Genomic DNA, 14,627 nt, shown 5'->3' on the forward strand with positions numbered 1-14,627 from the left:
ATAGATGGACCATGAGGTCTTTTTCTGCCGTCAATCTTCTATGTTTCTATGACTTCAATTCCCAGAATTCCTGATCAACCCATGCAGGCTGGGGAATTCTAGGAGTTGAAGGTGTCTACAAACTTGGCCACTTTTAAGACTTGTGGACTTCAACTCCCAGAATGCCTCAGCAGCCATGCCATCTCTCCCCCCTACCTTCCTTCCCGTCTCTCCAACCTTCCCTCTTTCTCTTGCCTCTCCTCCTTTAGCCTTCTCCAAAAATCTACTTCCTCTCCTTCTTAATCCTTTCTTGAGTGATTCCTCCTTGAATTGGAAGTGATACTTACGGCATATGACTTATTTCCAAAAGGCAAGGATTCCCCATAGTATCTGTGTTCGGCAAAAACCAGGATGGCATCCAGTTCTTCAGCCACATCCCACATGAAACCCTGGGAAAGAGTAAAGATGGTCAGGTTGGTTTTTTAAAAAAAAAAAATTAAGTAAATAATGATCTTTCAAACGTTTATACTGTAAAAAAAGCCTGGAATAGGAATAAGGAAAAGGAAAAAGAAAAAGAAGGAAAAGGGGAAAAATAATAGAATAGAATAGAATAGAAATATGGAAGGGAAGGGAGGGGAAGGGAAGGGAGGGGAGGGAGGGAAGGGGAGGGGAGGGGAGGAGAGGAGAGGAGAGGAGAGGAGGAATGGAATAGACTAGAATGGCAATATAGAATATAGAATATATAGAATGAAACGGAATAGAATGGAACAAAATAAAATAGAATAGAATATAGAATATAGAATATAAAATATAAGGAAGGGAAGGATTGGATTGGATTGGAATGGAATGGGATGGGATGGGATAGGATAGGACAGGACAGAATAGGAATATAGAATGTATAGAATGGAACGGAATGGAACACAATAAAATAGAACAGAATATAGAATACATGGAATGGAATATAGAAGTATATAGAATGAATGGAATGGTTTTGAATGTACATCAATTGTCATACATTAACAATTAAATTTTGCTGCACAGAACTCTTAAAGGGTCATCACCTCCAGTTTTACACTACATAAACATGTAGAGTCTACGGAGAGGGGCGGCATACAAATCTAATTAATAATAATAATAATAATAATAATAATAATAATAATAATAATAATAATAATGACAAGATAAATGAATGAATGAATGAATGAATATAAAATTATGTATGCACCCACATATATTACATGACACAGAGAAACCACCCAGTCTAGTTACAGAAGTTTATGGTGAGAAAAACGAATCTCGCGAGTTTACTAGGCAGATGTCAAAGTTGCTACAGAGCCTGGTAGTGTGATTAGTTTACCGTATTATTTGCAAACCAGGCGATGTCCCCTTCATTGCCGGTGTAGAAAAGGATCACCCCGGTGTCTCTTTTCCAGTGCTGATCTGCAATGAGGTAGCGCTGCTTGAATGTGCCGTCCTCAGCAAAACCAAAGTGATCGATCTGAAACAACAGGGGAGGGAATTTTATTTAAAAAAAAACATAGATAGACAACAGAAAAACACAGATAGTTTCAAATTAGGACCCCGTCCAAGTGAGTCCAAAATTTATGCTGCCGAGTGAGAAATTAATTAAGTGAGCTTTGCCCCCTTTTTAGGATTTTCCTTACCATGTTTGTTAAGTGAATTGCGACAGTTTGTTAAAGTTAGTAAACATGGCAGTTAGGACAGTCACCCCCAAACCTTTTGGGAACCAGGGACCAGTTCCGTGAAGGAAAGAATTTCCATGGACTAGAAGGCAGTCATAGGCTCCTCCCACCATGAGGGGGCGCCATCCGGGTAGCGGAAATGGCCCAGAAATAGCACAACCGACAGATTTCTGGGGAAAATCACTGGTTTTTTGCTTCTGAGCATGAGCAAAAACACTGGCTAAAATAGTCAAAATCTCATGCTCGTGAGATGTCGATTTCCGGCGTTTTTTAATTTGTGCACAGAAGCAAAAATATCTACTGAACTACGAAAATATCGAAGAAATAGTTAAACCTAATATGATAGCTTGGATGACCAACTTTGGCTATGCGATCCAACTGGAAGACTGGGAAAAACTATGGTCAGTAAACTACAAGATGATGCTATCAACACCTTACAAAGAAAATCTCTATAAAATGTTTTTCCGATGGCGCACTTAGCCAAAATAAATGTGAATGTAAGCAACAAATGTTGGAAGTGCAAAAAAGAGGTAGGAACATACTACCACATTTGGTGGTGATGTAAGGAAGCAAAAAAAATTTGGACCCAAATTCAGACATGGATGGAAGAAATATTGGATTATAAACTTGAGATAAAACCAGAAATGTACTTATTAGGAATAATTAGAGGCAAACATAGTAAAGAAAATTATTACTTAATAAATCATATACTCACAGCTGCAAGATTAGCATTTGCACAAGTATGGAAGCAAGAAAAGACCCCAAATGAAGAAATGGTGATGAAAAAAATATTAGACTGCGCCAAATTTAGCAAATTAACATACGAGATACAAAACCAACAAAATAAGGACTATTACAGAGTGTGGGAGAAATTATACAACTGGGTGGAAATTAAGAAAAATGTATAGTAAAAATAGAATTGTAAAAGATAAATTTTGTATACATATAAATTGTAAATGTTTAATGTTGTTTCTTTGATGTTTAAATGTTTGTATGTTAAATAAAATTGTTATAAAAATTTAAAAAAATTTAAAAAAATCGCTGAAAATAGTCAAAATCTCACAAGAATTGGCTTGCTGCACATGAACAGAAGCCAAATCTTGCATAGAGAGCACGGCGTGTGAACATGTCAGTGGCACGTGCCAGCCGCTGAGGAATGTTCAGGTAGCGAGGTAAGTGGCTGCCCACCACTGCTGGAAGGATGCGGGCTTTCTATGCTACCTGCATCCCGCGGATGGAGCTTCAGATCAGGCCAAAGCCATCGTTTGAGTTGGAATCTTTGGCCTGCCACAAAATAGGATGTAGAATGTAATACGACTGTGGGAATTTAGGAAGGGCGGTTGCAGGAGGGGGTGGAGTAGCAGCCCGCCGTAACAATTTTTTTTCTAGATACTCAAGGTCATCCTTTGTTCAGCACCTGCCTGGAAGTTGATGGGAGGATAGGAGACGTTGGCAGAACCAGAGTGGGCTATGCGATGAACTTGTGGGTGTGGGAACAAGGGGTTGAACTTTAAACTGGGTGGAGAAACCCATCAGATTCGGGTTTCTCCAGATGTGCTAACATGGCTCTGTTAATAAATTGGAATTTATTAACAAATCAATTTAAACATTTAATTTGAAACATTAGAAGGAGAATTTAAATGTAATTTAAACATTAGACAAGAGAAGGAGAAATGAAACCACTCTGAAAAAGACTTTCCCCTTCATGCAATCAGGAAGCCTGCTTCTCAATAGTTATTCTTTCCTCCAGGTGGCTCAGGAAAAGAGCAAAGGGTTTCAGCAGCCCATTGGAACAAAAATAGCAGTTTCAAAAAATATTTTTAAAAAAGCAGAAGTGGAAATGGAGTGAAAGCTGAATCGCACACAGCTCTGTAGACAATATTCATCCCAGCTAGGAAGGCAACAGCTACCAGATGGCAAAAACTAGCTTCATTAACCCTTGTGAATCAAAGAATCAGGAATCAGCAAAAAAGCAGAAAACCCTCCTTCCAGATTAGGGGAAAAAAACCCCCACAATTTATTTACTACCTTATACAAGATACTAGTAGTCCACCACTTGCCCCCATTTGTTTAGTGAGCCATTCAAAGTTATGAGTTATGGGGGCCATGAACATTTACATCTGTCATGGCTGAATTACACTGAATGGTATGTTTGTGTGTTGATTGGATTGTTTGAGTTGTGGGTTTTATAACTGGGGTTTAATCGTTTAAATATTTATATTTGACTTCTTTATTGTTGTAATTTGTATTTTTGTATTGTTGTAAGCTGCCCTGAGTCTTTCGGGTGGCATAGAAGTGAAGTGAAGTAAAGTACATTTCTGTATTATTATTACCGTCATCTTTTAACGATGCCCGTCATCCGTTGTGGAATGGACTCTGGGCAACTAGCTAGAGCAAGCAGGCTGTTTTAATGGCCGGATGCCCTCCCTGTCACCAATGCGACAGGAGTTTTGTTCAGCAGATAATATTCTCAATTGTGCCCAGAGAGAGAGAGAAATATCTGCCTCTACCTAGGATCGAACTCACAGCCTCCTGATTGGGAGGTGAGAGCTCCACCTCTAGGCCTCTCCTGGGGGAAGGATATTCCAAAATCCCCATTCCCTCCCCACTCCTAGGGGGAGGATATTCTAAAATCTCCATCCCTTCCCTACTCCCAGGGGAAGGATATTTCAAAATCCCCATTCCTGGGGGAAGGGTATTGCAAAATCTCCATCTTATCCCCTCTCCTGGGGGAAGGGTACTGCAAAATCCCCGTTCCCTCCCCACCCTTGGGGGAAGGATATTCCAAAATCCCCATTCCCTCCCCACTCCTAGGGGAAGGATATTCTAAAATCTCCATCCCTTCCCCACTCCCGGGGGAAGGATATTTCAAAAAACCCATTCCTGGGGGAAGTGTACTGCAAAATCTCCATCATATCCCCTCTCCTGGGGGAAGGGTACTGCAAAATCCCCATTCCCTCCCCACCCTTGGGGGAAGGATATTCCAAAATCCCCATTCCCTCCCCACTCCTAGGGGAAGGATATTCTAAAATCTCCATCCCTTCCCCACTCCTGGGGGAAGGATATTTCAAAATCCCCATTCCTGGGGGAAGGGTACTGCAAAATCTCCATCCTATCCCCTCTCCTGGGGGAAGGGTACTGCAAAATCCCCGTTCCCTCCCCACCCTTGGGGGAAGGATATTCCAAAATCCCCATTCCCTCCCACTCCTAGGGGAAGGATATTCTAAAATCTCCATCCCTTCCCCACTCCCGGGGGAAGGATATTTCAAAAAAACCCATTCCTGGGGGAAGTGTACTGCAAAATCTCCATCATATCCCCTCTCCTGGGGGAAGGGTACTGCAAAATCCCCATTCCCTCCCCACCATTGGGGGAAGGATATTCCAAAATCCCCATTCCCTCCCCACTCCTAGGGGAAGGATATTCTAAAATCTCCATCCCTTCCCCACTCCTGGGGGCAGGATATTTCAAAATCCCCATTCCTGGGGGAAGGGTACTGCAAAATCTCCATCCTATCCCCTCTCCTGGGGGAAGGGTACTGCAAAATCCCCGTTCCCTCCCCACCCTTGGGGGAAGGATATTCCAAAATCCCCATTCCCTCCCACTCCTAGGGGAAGGATATTCTAAAATCTCCATTCCTTCCCCACTCCCGGGGGAAGGATATTTCAAAAAACCCATTCCTGGGGGAAGGGTATTGCAAAATCTCCATCCTATCCCCTCTCCTGGGCAAAGGGTACTGGCAAATTCCCCATTCCCTCCCCACTCCAGCAGAAGGATACTGCAAAATCCCCACTCCTTCCCTACTCCTGGGGGAAGGATACTGCAAAATCCCCATTCCCACCCCTCATTGGAGCTAACTAGAGGTAGTATTTGCCAGTTCTCTGAACTACTTAAAATTTCCACTACTGGTTCTCCAGAACCTGTCAGAACCTGCTGGATTTAGCAATAGCCTTTAGCCTTTAGATTTATACACCGCTTCACAGTGCTTTAATCTGGGTCCTCATTTTACCGACCTTGGAAAACTGCCAAACTAATGGCAGCTGGTGATCAGCAGAAGTAGCCTGTAGTACATCCCTGTTCTATCCCAGCCTGAGTTTCCCCTCACCCATTTCAACAAGCCGTTTCCGAAAAGGGAAATGATATCTCCTTATATAGAGAAAACATATCAAGTCACCCTTAATTCCTGTAATTCTTTGTTTTGCTACAACAACTGTTTTTCAAAGAATCGTCTTCGAAAACCTATTTCAAAAGGTTGGGTTTGAAGAAGGAAATGGTGTCGTCTTTCCTCTTGGGGCAAAGCAGCTCATGTGTTATTGTCGTTTTTTCAGGGTTCCCACTTTTTCTGTAGCTACATCCGTTCTACCACGTATAAAAATCCCCCGGGTCTCCTTTTTGCCCCAAACAGGAACATCGGATCAGCTCTGCAAGTTAGCAATTGAGATAAAGAATCTGAGCTTTGTGGTTTGTTTTTAATGTCCTGAGACATTTCCATCCAAGGAAATTTCAGTGTGTACAAAATCATACGTATAAGAATGGTGGAAGGTCTTAAGCATAAAACGTATCAGGAAAGACTAAATGAACTCAATCTGTATAGTCTGGAGGACAGAAGGGAAAGGGGGAACAGGATCGAAACATTTAAATATGTTAAAGGCTTAAATAAGGTTCAGGAGGGAAGTGTTTTAATAGGAAAGTGAACACAAGAACAAGGGGACACAATCTGAAGTTAGTTGGGGGAAAGATCAGAAGCAACGTGAGAAAATATTATTACAGTGATCCCCCGGTTATTGCGTCCCCGACCATTGCGAACAGGGTAATTTGCGATTTTTGAACCCGGAAGTCAAAACACCATCTGCGCATGCGTGCCCTTTTTTCTATGGGCATGCATGCGTAGATGGTGCCCGGCAGATCAGCTGCTGGGCGGCTTCCCTGGGTCTTCCCCCTCTTGCTGGCGGGAGGGCGAAGCCCCCCACAGCACCCGCTCGCCCGCCCTTCGCCCTTCGCCCGGGAAGTTCGCCAGGAGTCAGCGGAGAACGGCGCGCCTGCTTTAAAACGATCGGAGCCGGCCGGCTCCGATCGTTTTAAAGCAGGCGTGCCGTTCTCCGCTGACTCCTAAAGCGGGGAAGTTCGCCAGGAGTCAGCGGAGAACGGCGCAACTGTTTTAAAACGATCGGAGCTTTCCAATGAGTCCCGAAGACAAACGTCAAACTTCCGCGTTTGTCTTCGGGACTCATTGGAAAGCCGCGCGGGTGTTTTAAAACGTCCCCGCCGACATGGGGGGCTCGCTAGCACCCCCCCCAAACCCGGGTTGGGGGTGCAGGGGGGTGCTAGCGAGCCCCCCATGTCGGCGGGGACGTTTTAAAACAGCCGCGCCGCCCCCAATCTTCGGCTCCTCGCTAGCGCTGCGGAAGTTAAAAACACCATCTGCACATGCGCAGATGGTGTTTTTACTTCCGCAGCGCTACTTCGCGAAAACCCGCTCGTTGCGGGGGGTCCTGGAACGGAACCCTCGCAACGAGCGGGGGATCACTGTATTGGGATTGTTTTATGAATTTCTTAACTTAAAATTGTAATTGGATTGGTGGGCATTGGATTTGTCACTATGTACTGTTTTTGCTATTGTTGTGAGCCGCCCCGAGTCTGCGGAGAGGGGCGGCATATAAATCCAATAAATCTAATCTAATCTAATCTAAATGTCCCCCCTAGCCCAGTATTCCTCAAATAGTGGGGCAGGGCCCCCTGGGTGGGAGCATGGAACGATGGCAAGGGGGGCGCATGACCCCAGAGAACATGGGGTTATTTGCCGCAGAGAGTAGAGGGTAGGAGATATAAAGTACATATCACAAACCTTTAAGAGACACCATGGAAAAATATTCAACAGGGATGAAAAGAGAGGAGGAGAGAGACGGAGATAATGAGACAAACGTAAGTCTCCTGAAAGTTAAGATGGAGGAAATAGGACGAAGCATCTGTAGTGCTTATCTTTACTGTGACTATGGTAGGAGACGAGGAAAGACCGCTATGTTTACTGTGTCCAAAAATGTTGGCAGCGGACAGCATGAAGCCAAATAAATTAAGGCATCACTTAAAGATATTACAGTGTTCCCTCGATTTTTGCGGGTTCGAACTTCGCGAATAGCCTATACCACGGTTTTTCAAAACATATTAATTTAAAAAAATACTTTGCGGGTTTTTTCTATACCACGGTTTTTCCCACCCGATGATGTCATACGTCATTGCCAAACTAATAATTTTTGCAAATAAATAACAAAAAATTATTGTTAATAAATAATTATGTTTATAAATATCAGGATCACTAAGTGTCTTATTCAATGGGGAGTACCAGTAATAATGGTGAGTAAATGGTTGCTAAGGGAATGGGAATGGTAATTTAGGGGTTTAAAGTGTTAAGGGAAGGCTTGTGATATTGTCCATAGCCAAAAATGGTGTACTGTATTTACTTCCGCATCTCTACTTTGCGGAAATTCGACTTTCGCGGGTGGTCTCGGAACGCATCGCCCGCGAAAATTGAGAGAACACTGTATATCCCAATCATGCTGATAAGCCGCTTGAGTTTTTTCAGCAAAAACGTGCTGACTTTTGCAAACAATTGTTCCGGTGGAGTTTAGGGTGGGTGCAAAATATTTTCTTCCTGGGGGGGCGTTAACCGAAAATAATTGAGAAACACTGCCCTAGCCACAGCTGAGATACGTTGCTCTACCTTCAGCTGTGGACCAAGGTTACCCTGACCCAATCCACATATCAAAGGATAAGATCTGCAAACACAATAGAGTTCATTAAATCACGTCTCCCAGTAGATCTGCATGTTCACAAGAATATAAAGCCCTACATGGCATCGGACCAGAATATCTCCAGGACCGCCTTCTGCCGCACGAATCCCAGCGACCGATTAGGTCCCACAGAGTTGGCCTTCTCCGGGTCCCGTTGACTAAACAATGTCGGCTGGCGGGACCCAGGGGAAGAGCCTTCTCTGTGGCGGCCCCGACCCTCTTGAACCAGCTCCCCCACCGGAGATTAGAACTGCCCCCACCCTCCGTGCCTTTCGTAAGCTTCTTAAAACCCACCTCTGCCACCAGGCATGGGGGAACTGAGACATCTCCCCCTGGGCCTGTACAGTTTATGCATGGTATGTTTGTGTGTATGTTTCTTTTAATAAGGGTTTTTTAGTGACTTTTTAATTATTAGATTTGTTATGTATTGTACTATTATTGTTGTGAGCCGCCCCGAGTCTATGGAGAGGGGCGGTATACAAATCTAATTATTATTATTATTATTATTAATAATAATAATAATATATTTATTTATTTATTTTATTAGATTTGTATGCCGTCCCTCTCCGAAGACTAATATATTATTATTATTATTATTATTATTATTATTATTATTATTATTATTATTAAATAATAATCAATGAGAGAATAGACGAAAGATATAGGGATAGAAGAGAAGATATATGGGATATAGGAGAGACAATAGGAGAGGGGTCGGAAGACACTCTAGTGCACTTACTGACCTCTTAGGAATCTGGAGAGGTCAACCATGGACAGTCTAAGGGTAAAATGTTGGGGGTTAGGGGATGATACTATAGAGTCCAGTAATGAGTTCCACGCTTCAACAACTCTATTACTAAAGTCGTATTTTTTATTACCACCTTCTCCCCCTTTTTATTATGTTTTTGGCCTTACTGTATGATGGAGTAGGTTGAATGTATATGATTGTATAGTTAAGGATTTTACTATGCATTAATGTTTTTTTTAAATTGATTTAACTTTCTAGTATTGGATTTGTAATGTATTGTATCACTGTTATGTTGTGAGCCGCCCCGAGTCTTCGGAGAGGGGCGGCATACAAATCTAATAAACTATAAACTATAACTAACTACAGTATACCCACACGCATGTACGCGCACATATCACTCAAGTGTCACCCTGGAATCAGCACATAGACACTTCCACGCTCTGGGCAAGCCCTCCCTGCTATAAAAAAAATCTGCTGCTGTATCCCATTTCTCAGCCCCCAGTCCCTAAAGGTAAACTGCTGGGTTTTGGGGATTTGGAGTTGTTGGTTTTTTGCTCTTAAGAATAAATACATTACAAATTCATGGCACTGGACCAGATTATCTCAGGGACCGCCTTCTGCTGCACGAATCCCAGTGACCAGTTAGTGCCTTTCGTAAGCTTTTTAAAACCCACCTCTGCCGTCAGGCATGGGGGAACTGAGATATCCTTTCCCCCTAGGCCTTTACAATTTACGCATGGTATGTCTGTATGTATTTTTGGTTTTTATAATAAGGGTTTTTTTAGTTATTTTACTATTGAATTGGATTGTTACATGCTGTTTTTATCATTGTTGTTAGCCGCCCCGAGTCTACGGAGAGGGGCGGCATACAAATCCAATAAGTAAGTAAGTAAGTAAGTAAGTAAGTAAGTAAGTAAGTAAGTAAGTACCGGTAAGTAAGTAAGTAAGTAAGTAAGTAAGTAAGTAAGTAAGTAAGTAAGTAAGTAAGTACCGGTAAGTAAGTAAGTAAGTAAGTAAGTAAGTAAGTAAGTAAGTAAGTAAGTAAGTAAGTAAATAAATATTTCTCAGTTTTTCTCACAGCTGTCTAGATCTCATTTTTATTTATACCTGCTCGAGTTGGAACCCCAAATTATTCTCCCTGACAAGTCCTTCGAACAACCTTGAAGGCAACGGGGGGACGGGGGACACAGAACGTTCTCTTGCTAGACATTTGGTGCCGCAGCGCCCAACTATTTTTAAACTTCCAGCTCTTTTCATCCTGATGTGCTGATAAACTAAGGGATGGATGTCTCTTAATGACATCCGGATGCCAGCTTCCTCTTTTTTTGTGAGTCACTCTCGGGTTTTAAGTGCAAAGGCAGACTTCGCTGCCGACAGATGTTATCGGGAGATTGCGTCCACGCAGCTCAGTTGACAGGGCACAAAAGGGTTCAATCCATAATGGGTTGCACCGGTACGGGTGGGATCGGCGATCCGTTAGCGGAAATAATAATAATAATAATAATAATAATAATAATAATAATAACAACAACAACAACAACACCGCACGAATCCCAATGACCGATAAGGTCCCACAGAGTTGGGCTTCTCGGGGTCCCGTCGACTAAACAATGTCATTTGGCGGGCCCCAGGGGAAGAGCCTTCTCTGTGGCGGCCCCGGCCCCCTGGAATCAACTCCCCCCGGATATTAGAATTGCCCCCACCCTTAAATTACTCAAGACCCACCTATATCGCTAGGCATGGGGGAACTGAGACACCTTCCCCAGGCTTTTATATTTTATGTTTGGTATGTATGTGTTCTTTGATTTTAAATGATAGGGTATATATGTCTTTTTCTCTTTTAATATTAGATTTGTTCCACTGTAACATTGTTTTTATTATTGTTGTGAGCTGCCCCGAGTCTTCGGAGAAGGGCGGCATACAAATCTAATAAATTATTATTATTATTATTATTATTATTATTATTATTATTATTTAGATTTGTATGCCGCCCCTCTCCGTAGACTCGGGGCGCCTCACAATAATGAAACAATATACAACAAATCTAATATTAAAAGTAACTAAAACCCCTTATTAAAAGCAAAACATACACACAAACATGCCATGCATAAGCTGTATAGGCCTGGGGGGGATGTCTCAATTCCCCCATGCCTGACGGCAGAGGTAGGTTTTAAGGAGTTTACGAAAGGCAAGGAGGGTGGGGGCAATTCTAATCTCCGGGGGGAGCTGGTTCCAGAGGGTCGGGGCCGCCTCAGAGAAGGCTCTTCCCCTGAGTATTATATTTATTATATTATATTATATATATATTATATATTATAATTATATTATAATTATAAATTAATTGCCCACCCCTTCCTTCCTTCCTTCCTTCCTTCCTTCCTTCCTTCCTTCCTTCCTTCCTTCCTTCCTTCCTTCCTTCTGTCTCTCTGATTTTCTCTGCCTTTTATTTCTGCTTTTGGGCAGTTCTTTACTTCTCTTTCAAAATATTCCTTCCAGGTGCCTCTCTTCAACTGACCTACATTGTCAGTTGAGAAAACATAGTGGAGGCTTTGCCTGAAAGTAGCTTTGGATTCCTTTTCTTCCTCCTCCCTTTTTCTCCCCTGAGAGGTGGGGTGGGGGGATTGCTTTAAATTTCTTGGAAAGGCAAAGGAAACCAATGAACAATTAAAAAATGAGCATTTATTGGACTTTTGCAAAAGGGCATGGAAAGAGAATTTCTCTTTCCTTCCTTCCTCCATTTCTCCTTGTTTGCTTGTTTGTTTGTTTGTTGTTCATTCATTCATTCATTCATTCATTCATTCATTCATTCAATTTTATGCCGCCCTTCTCCTTAGACTCAGGGCGGCTTACAACATGTTAGCAATAGCACTTTTTAACAGAGCCAGCATAATCCGGGTCCTCATTTTACCCACCTCGGAAGGACGGAAGGCTGAGTCAACCTTGAGCCGGTGATGAGATTTGAACCGCTGACCTTCAGATCTACAGTCAGCTTCAGTGGCCTGCAGTACAGCACTCTACCTGCTGCGCCACCCCGGCTCCTTTCCTTTCCTTTCCTTCCTTCTTTTCTCTTTCTCTCTCGCTCCCTGTTCTTCCTTTCTTCCTTCCTTCTTTTCTCTTTCTCTCTTTCGCCCTGTCCTTCCTTCCTTCCTTCCTTCCTACCTCCACGGGCCGGTCACAAACAGCGGGCGAGTTGCATCCGGCCCCCGGGCCGCACTTTGCCCAGGTCTGTTATACACCATCAAACATCCACATTGGACTGTCTCAGGGATAGGACTCGATAGGGGGACAAAATACCAAATCCAGGCTGAGCGTCTGGCTTGGTTGTGCAACTGACCGTAAACCCCAACATTTATTCAGTTCTGCTAGTAGCTACTCTAACTTTATAGCTTTCTCTGCAAATTTTCTGGCACAAATCCAAACGTCCTGGGTCAAATGAAGAGTTCTAGGAAGAACAAACATTGGTGCCTTTTTGAAGTAGCGCCATATTTACAAAGCATACTTAATGGAACAATAGGACAATTCAACAGCTTCCAAACACTGTGGCTACAAGAAGCTTTACGAAACTTTTTGGCTTTTCTAGTCCATACCCCTTGCTACAAAGAGTATGTTTATCAAGTATGTTGAATTTATCCCAAAATATGATGCAGAACCATCACCCAAGAGCTCCAGGGAATGAGAAAACTTTTCGTAAAACATTTTCAACTGACAAAACTTTTTTGTCAAACTTTGCAGAACTGTAGCGAATCAGATTTTAGAGTGGAGTAGAAATAGAAGTAATAGAAATAGAAATAATAGAAACAGAAATAGAAATATAGAAATAGAAATATAGAAATAGAAATATAGAAATAATATATTACTCAAAAAAATAAAGGGAAAACTCAAATAACATCCTAGATCTGAAAGAAATATTCTCATTGAATACTTTGTTCTGTACCAAGTTGAATGTGTACAACAGCATGTGAAATTGATTGTCAATCAGTGTTGCTTCCTAAATGGATAGTTTGATTTCACAGAAGTATGATTGACTTGGAGTTATATACTGTTGTTTAAGTTTGAGCAGTATAATAGAAATAAAACTAATAGAAATAGAAATAATAGAAACAGAAATATATAGAAATATAAATATAGAAATATAGAAATAGAAATATAGAAATAATACAAGTAATAATATAATAATAGAAGAGTAGAGTTAAGTAGAAGCAGAAGTAGAAGATAAAGTAGAAATAGAGTGGAGTGGAGGAATGATAATGGAATGGAATGGAACGGAATAGAACAGGAGCTGGAAGGGACTTTGGAGGTCTTCTAGTCCACTCCAGACCTCTGCTCAAGCAGGAAAAGCTATACCGGTGATTGGAACCTTTTTTTCCTCAAGTGCCCACACCTATAATTCAATGCCTGGGGAGGACGAAAATGGCCTCACCCGCTCCCCAGAGGTCCCTTGGAGGCCAGAAACGACCCTTTTCCAAACTTCTGGTGGGCTCAGTAGGCCCATTTTTTACCCTCCCCAGGCTCCGGAGGCTAGGGCAACAATCATGTGCCGGCAGATATGGGTCCACGTGCCACCTCTCCAGGTCCCATCAGCCAGCCAATGTCGTCTGGCAGAGCCTAGGGGAAGAGCCTTCTCTGTGGTGACCCCGGCCCTTTGGAATCAACTCCCTCCAAAGATTTGCACTGCCTGCACCCTCCTGGCCTCCCGCAAGGTCTTAAGGTTTGCCCTCTGCTGACAGGCCTGGGGCTATTGAATTTTTAACATCTAGCCCAGGCAATGACTCAATGTATATGGTATGATAGGATGAATATTTATTTATTTTATTTTATTTTATTTTATTTTATTATTTTATTTTATCATTTCATTTCATTCATTCATTCATTCATTCATTCATTCATTCATTTATCAAATTTGTATCCCGCCCCTCTCTGCAGACTCGGGGCAGCTAACAACAGTAATAAAACAATATAACAAATCTAATAATTTAAAACCATTTAAAAAAAACCCCATTATTAATCAAACATACACACAAACTTACCATACATAAATTGTATAGGCCCGGGGGAGATATCTCAATTCCCCCATGCCTGGCGGCAAAGGTGGGTTTTAAGGAGTTTACGGAAGGCAAGGGGGGGGCAGTTCTAATCTCCGGGGGGAGCTGGTTCCAGAGAATCGGGGCTGCCACAGAGAAGACTCTTCCCCTGGGGCCTGCCAAACGACATTGTTTAGTCAACAGGACCCGGAGAAGGCCAACTCTGTGGGACCTAATCGGTCGCTGGAATTCGTGTGGCAGAAGGCGATCCCAGAGATATTCTGGTCCGATGCCATGAAGGGCTTTATAGGTCATGGAATATGGATGACTGGGTTTAAGAATTGGGGTTTCAGAGTCTATTTTAAGTTTAGATTTCTTATATGTCTGTAT

At 42.5% G+C, this 14,627-nt stretch overlaps 1 protein-coding gene across 1 annotated transcript in view; it reads right to left on the bottom strand.

Annotated features, from left to right (window-relative positions):
* PRCP (prolylcarboxypeptidase) overlaps positions 1-14,627 on the bottom strand; it is a 53,291-nt gene that overhangs the window by 18,435 nt on the left and 20,229 nt on the right. The window contains exons 2-3 of the mRNA XM_070751626.1: positions 1,337-1,477; positions 327-428 (exon numbers count right to left, since the gene is read on the bottom strand). Coding sequence (XP_070607727.1) covers positions 327-428; positions 1,337-1,477 — 243 coding nt within the window. The remainder of the gene's footprint in view (positions 1-326; positions 429-1,336; positions 1,478-14,627) is intronic.

This window comes from Erythrolamprus reginae, chromosome 4 (assembly GCF_031021105.1).
Source record: "Erythrolamprus reginae isolate rEryReg1 chromosome 4, rEryReg1.hap1, whole genome shotgun sequence".
NCBI lineage: Eukaryota > Metazoa > Chordata > Lepidosauria > Squamata > Dipsadidae > Erythrolamprus > Erythrolamprus reginae.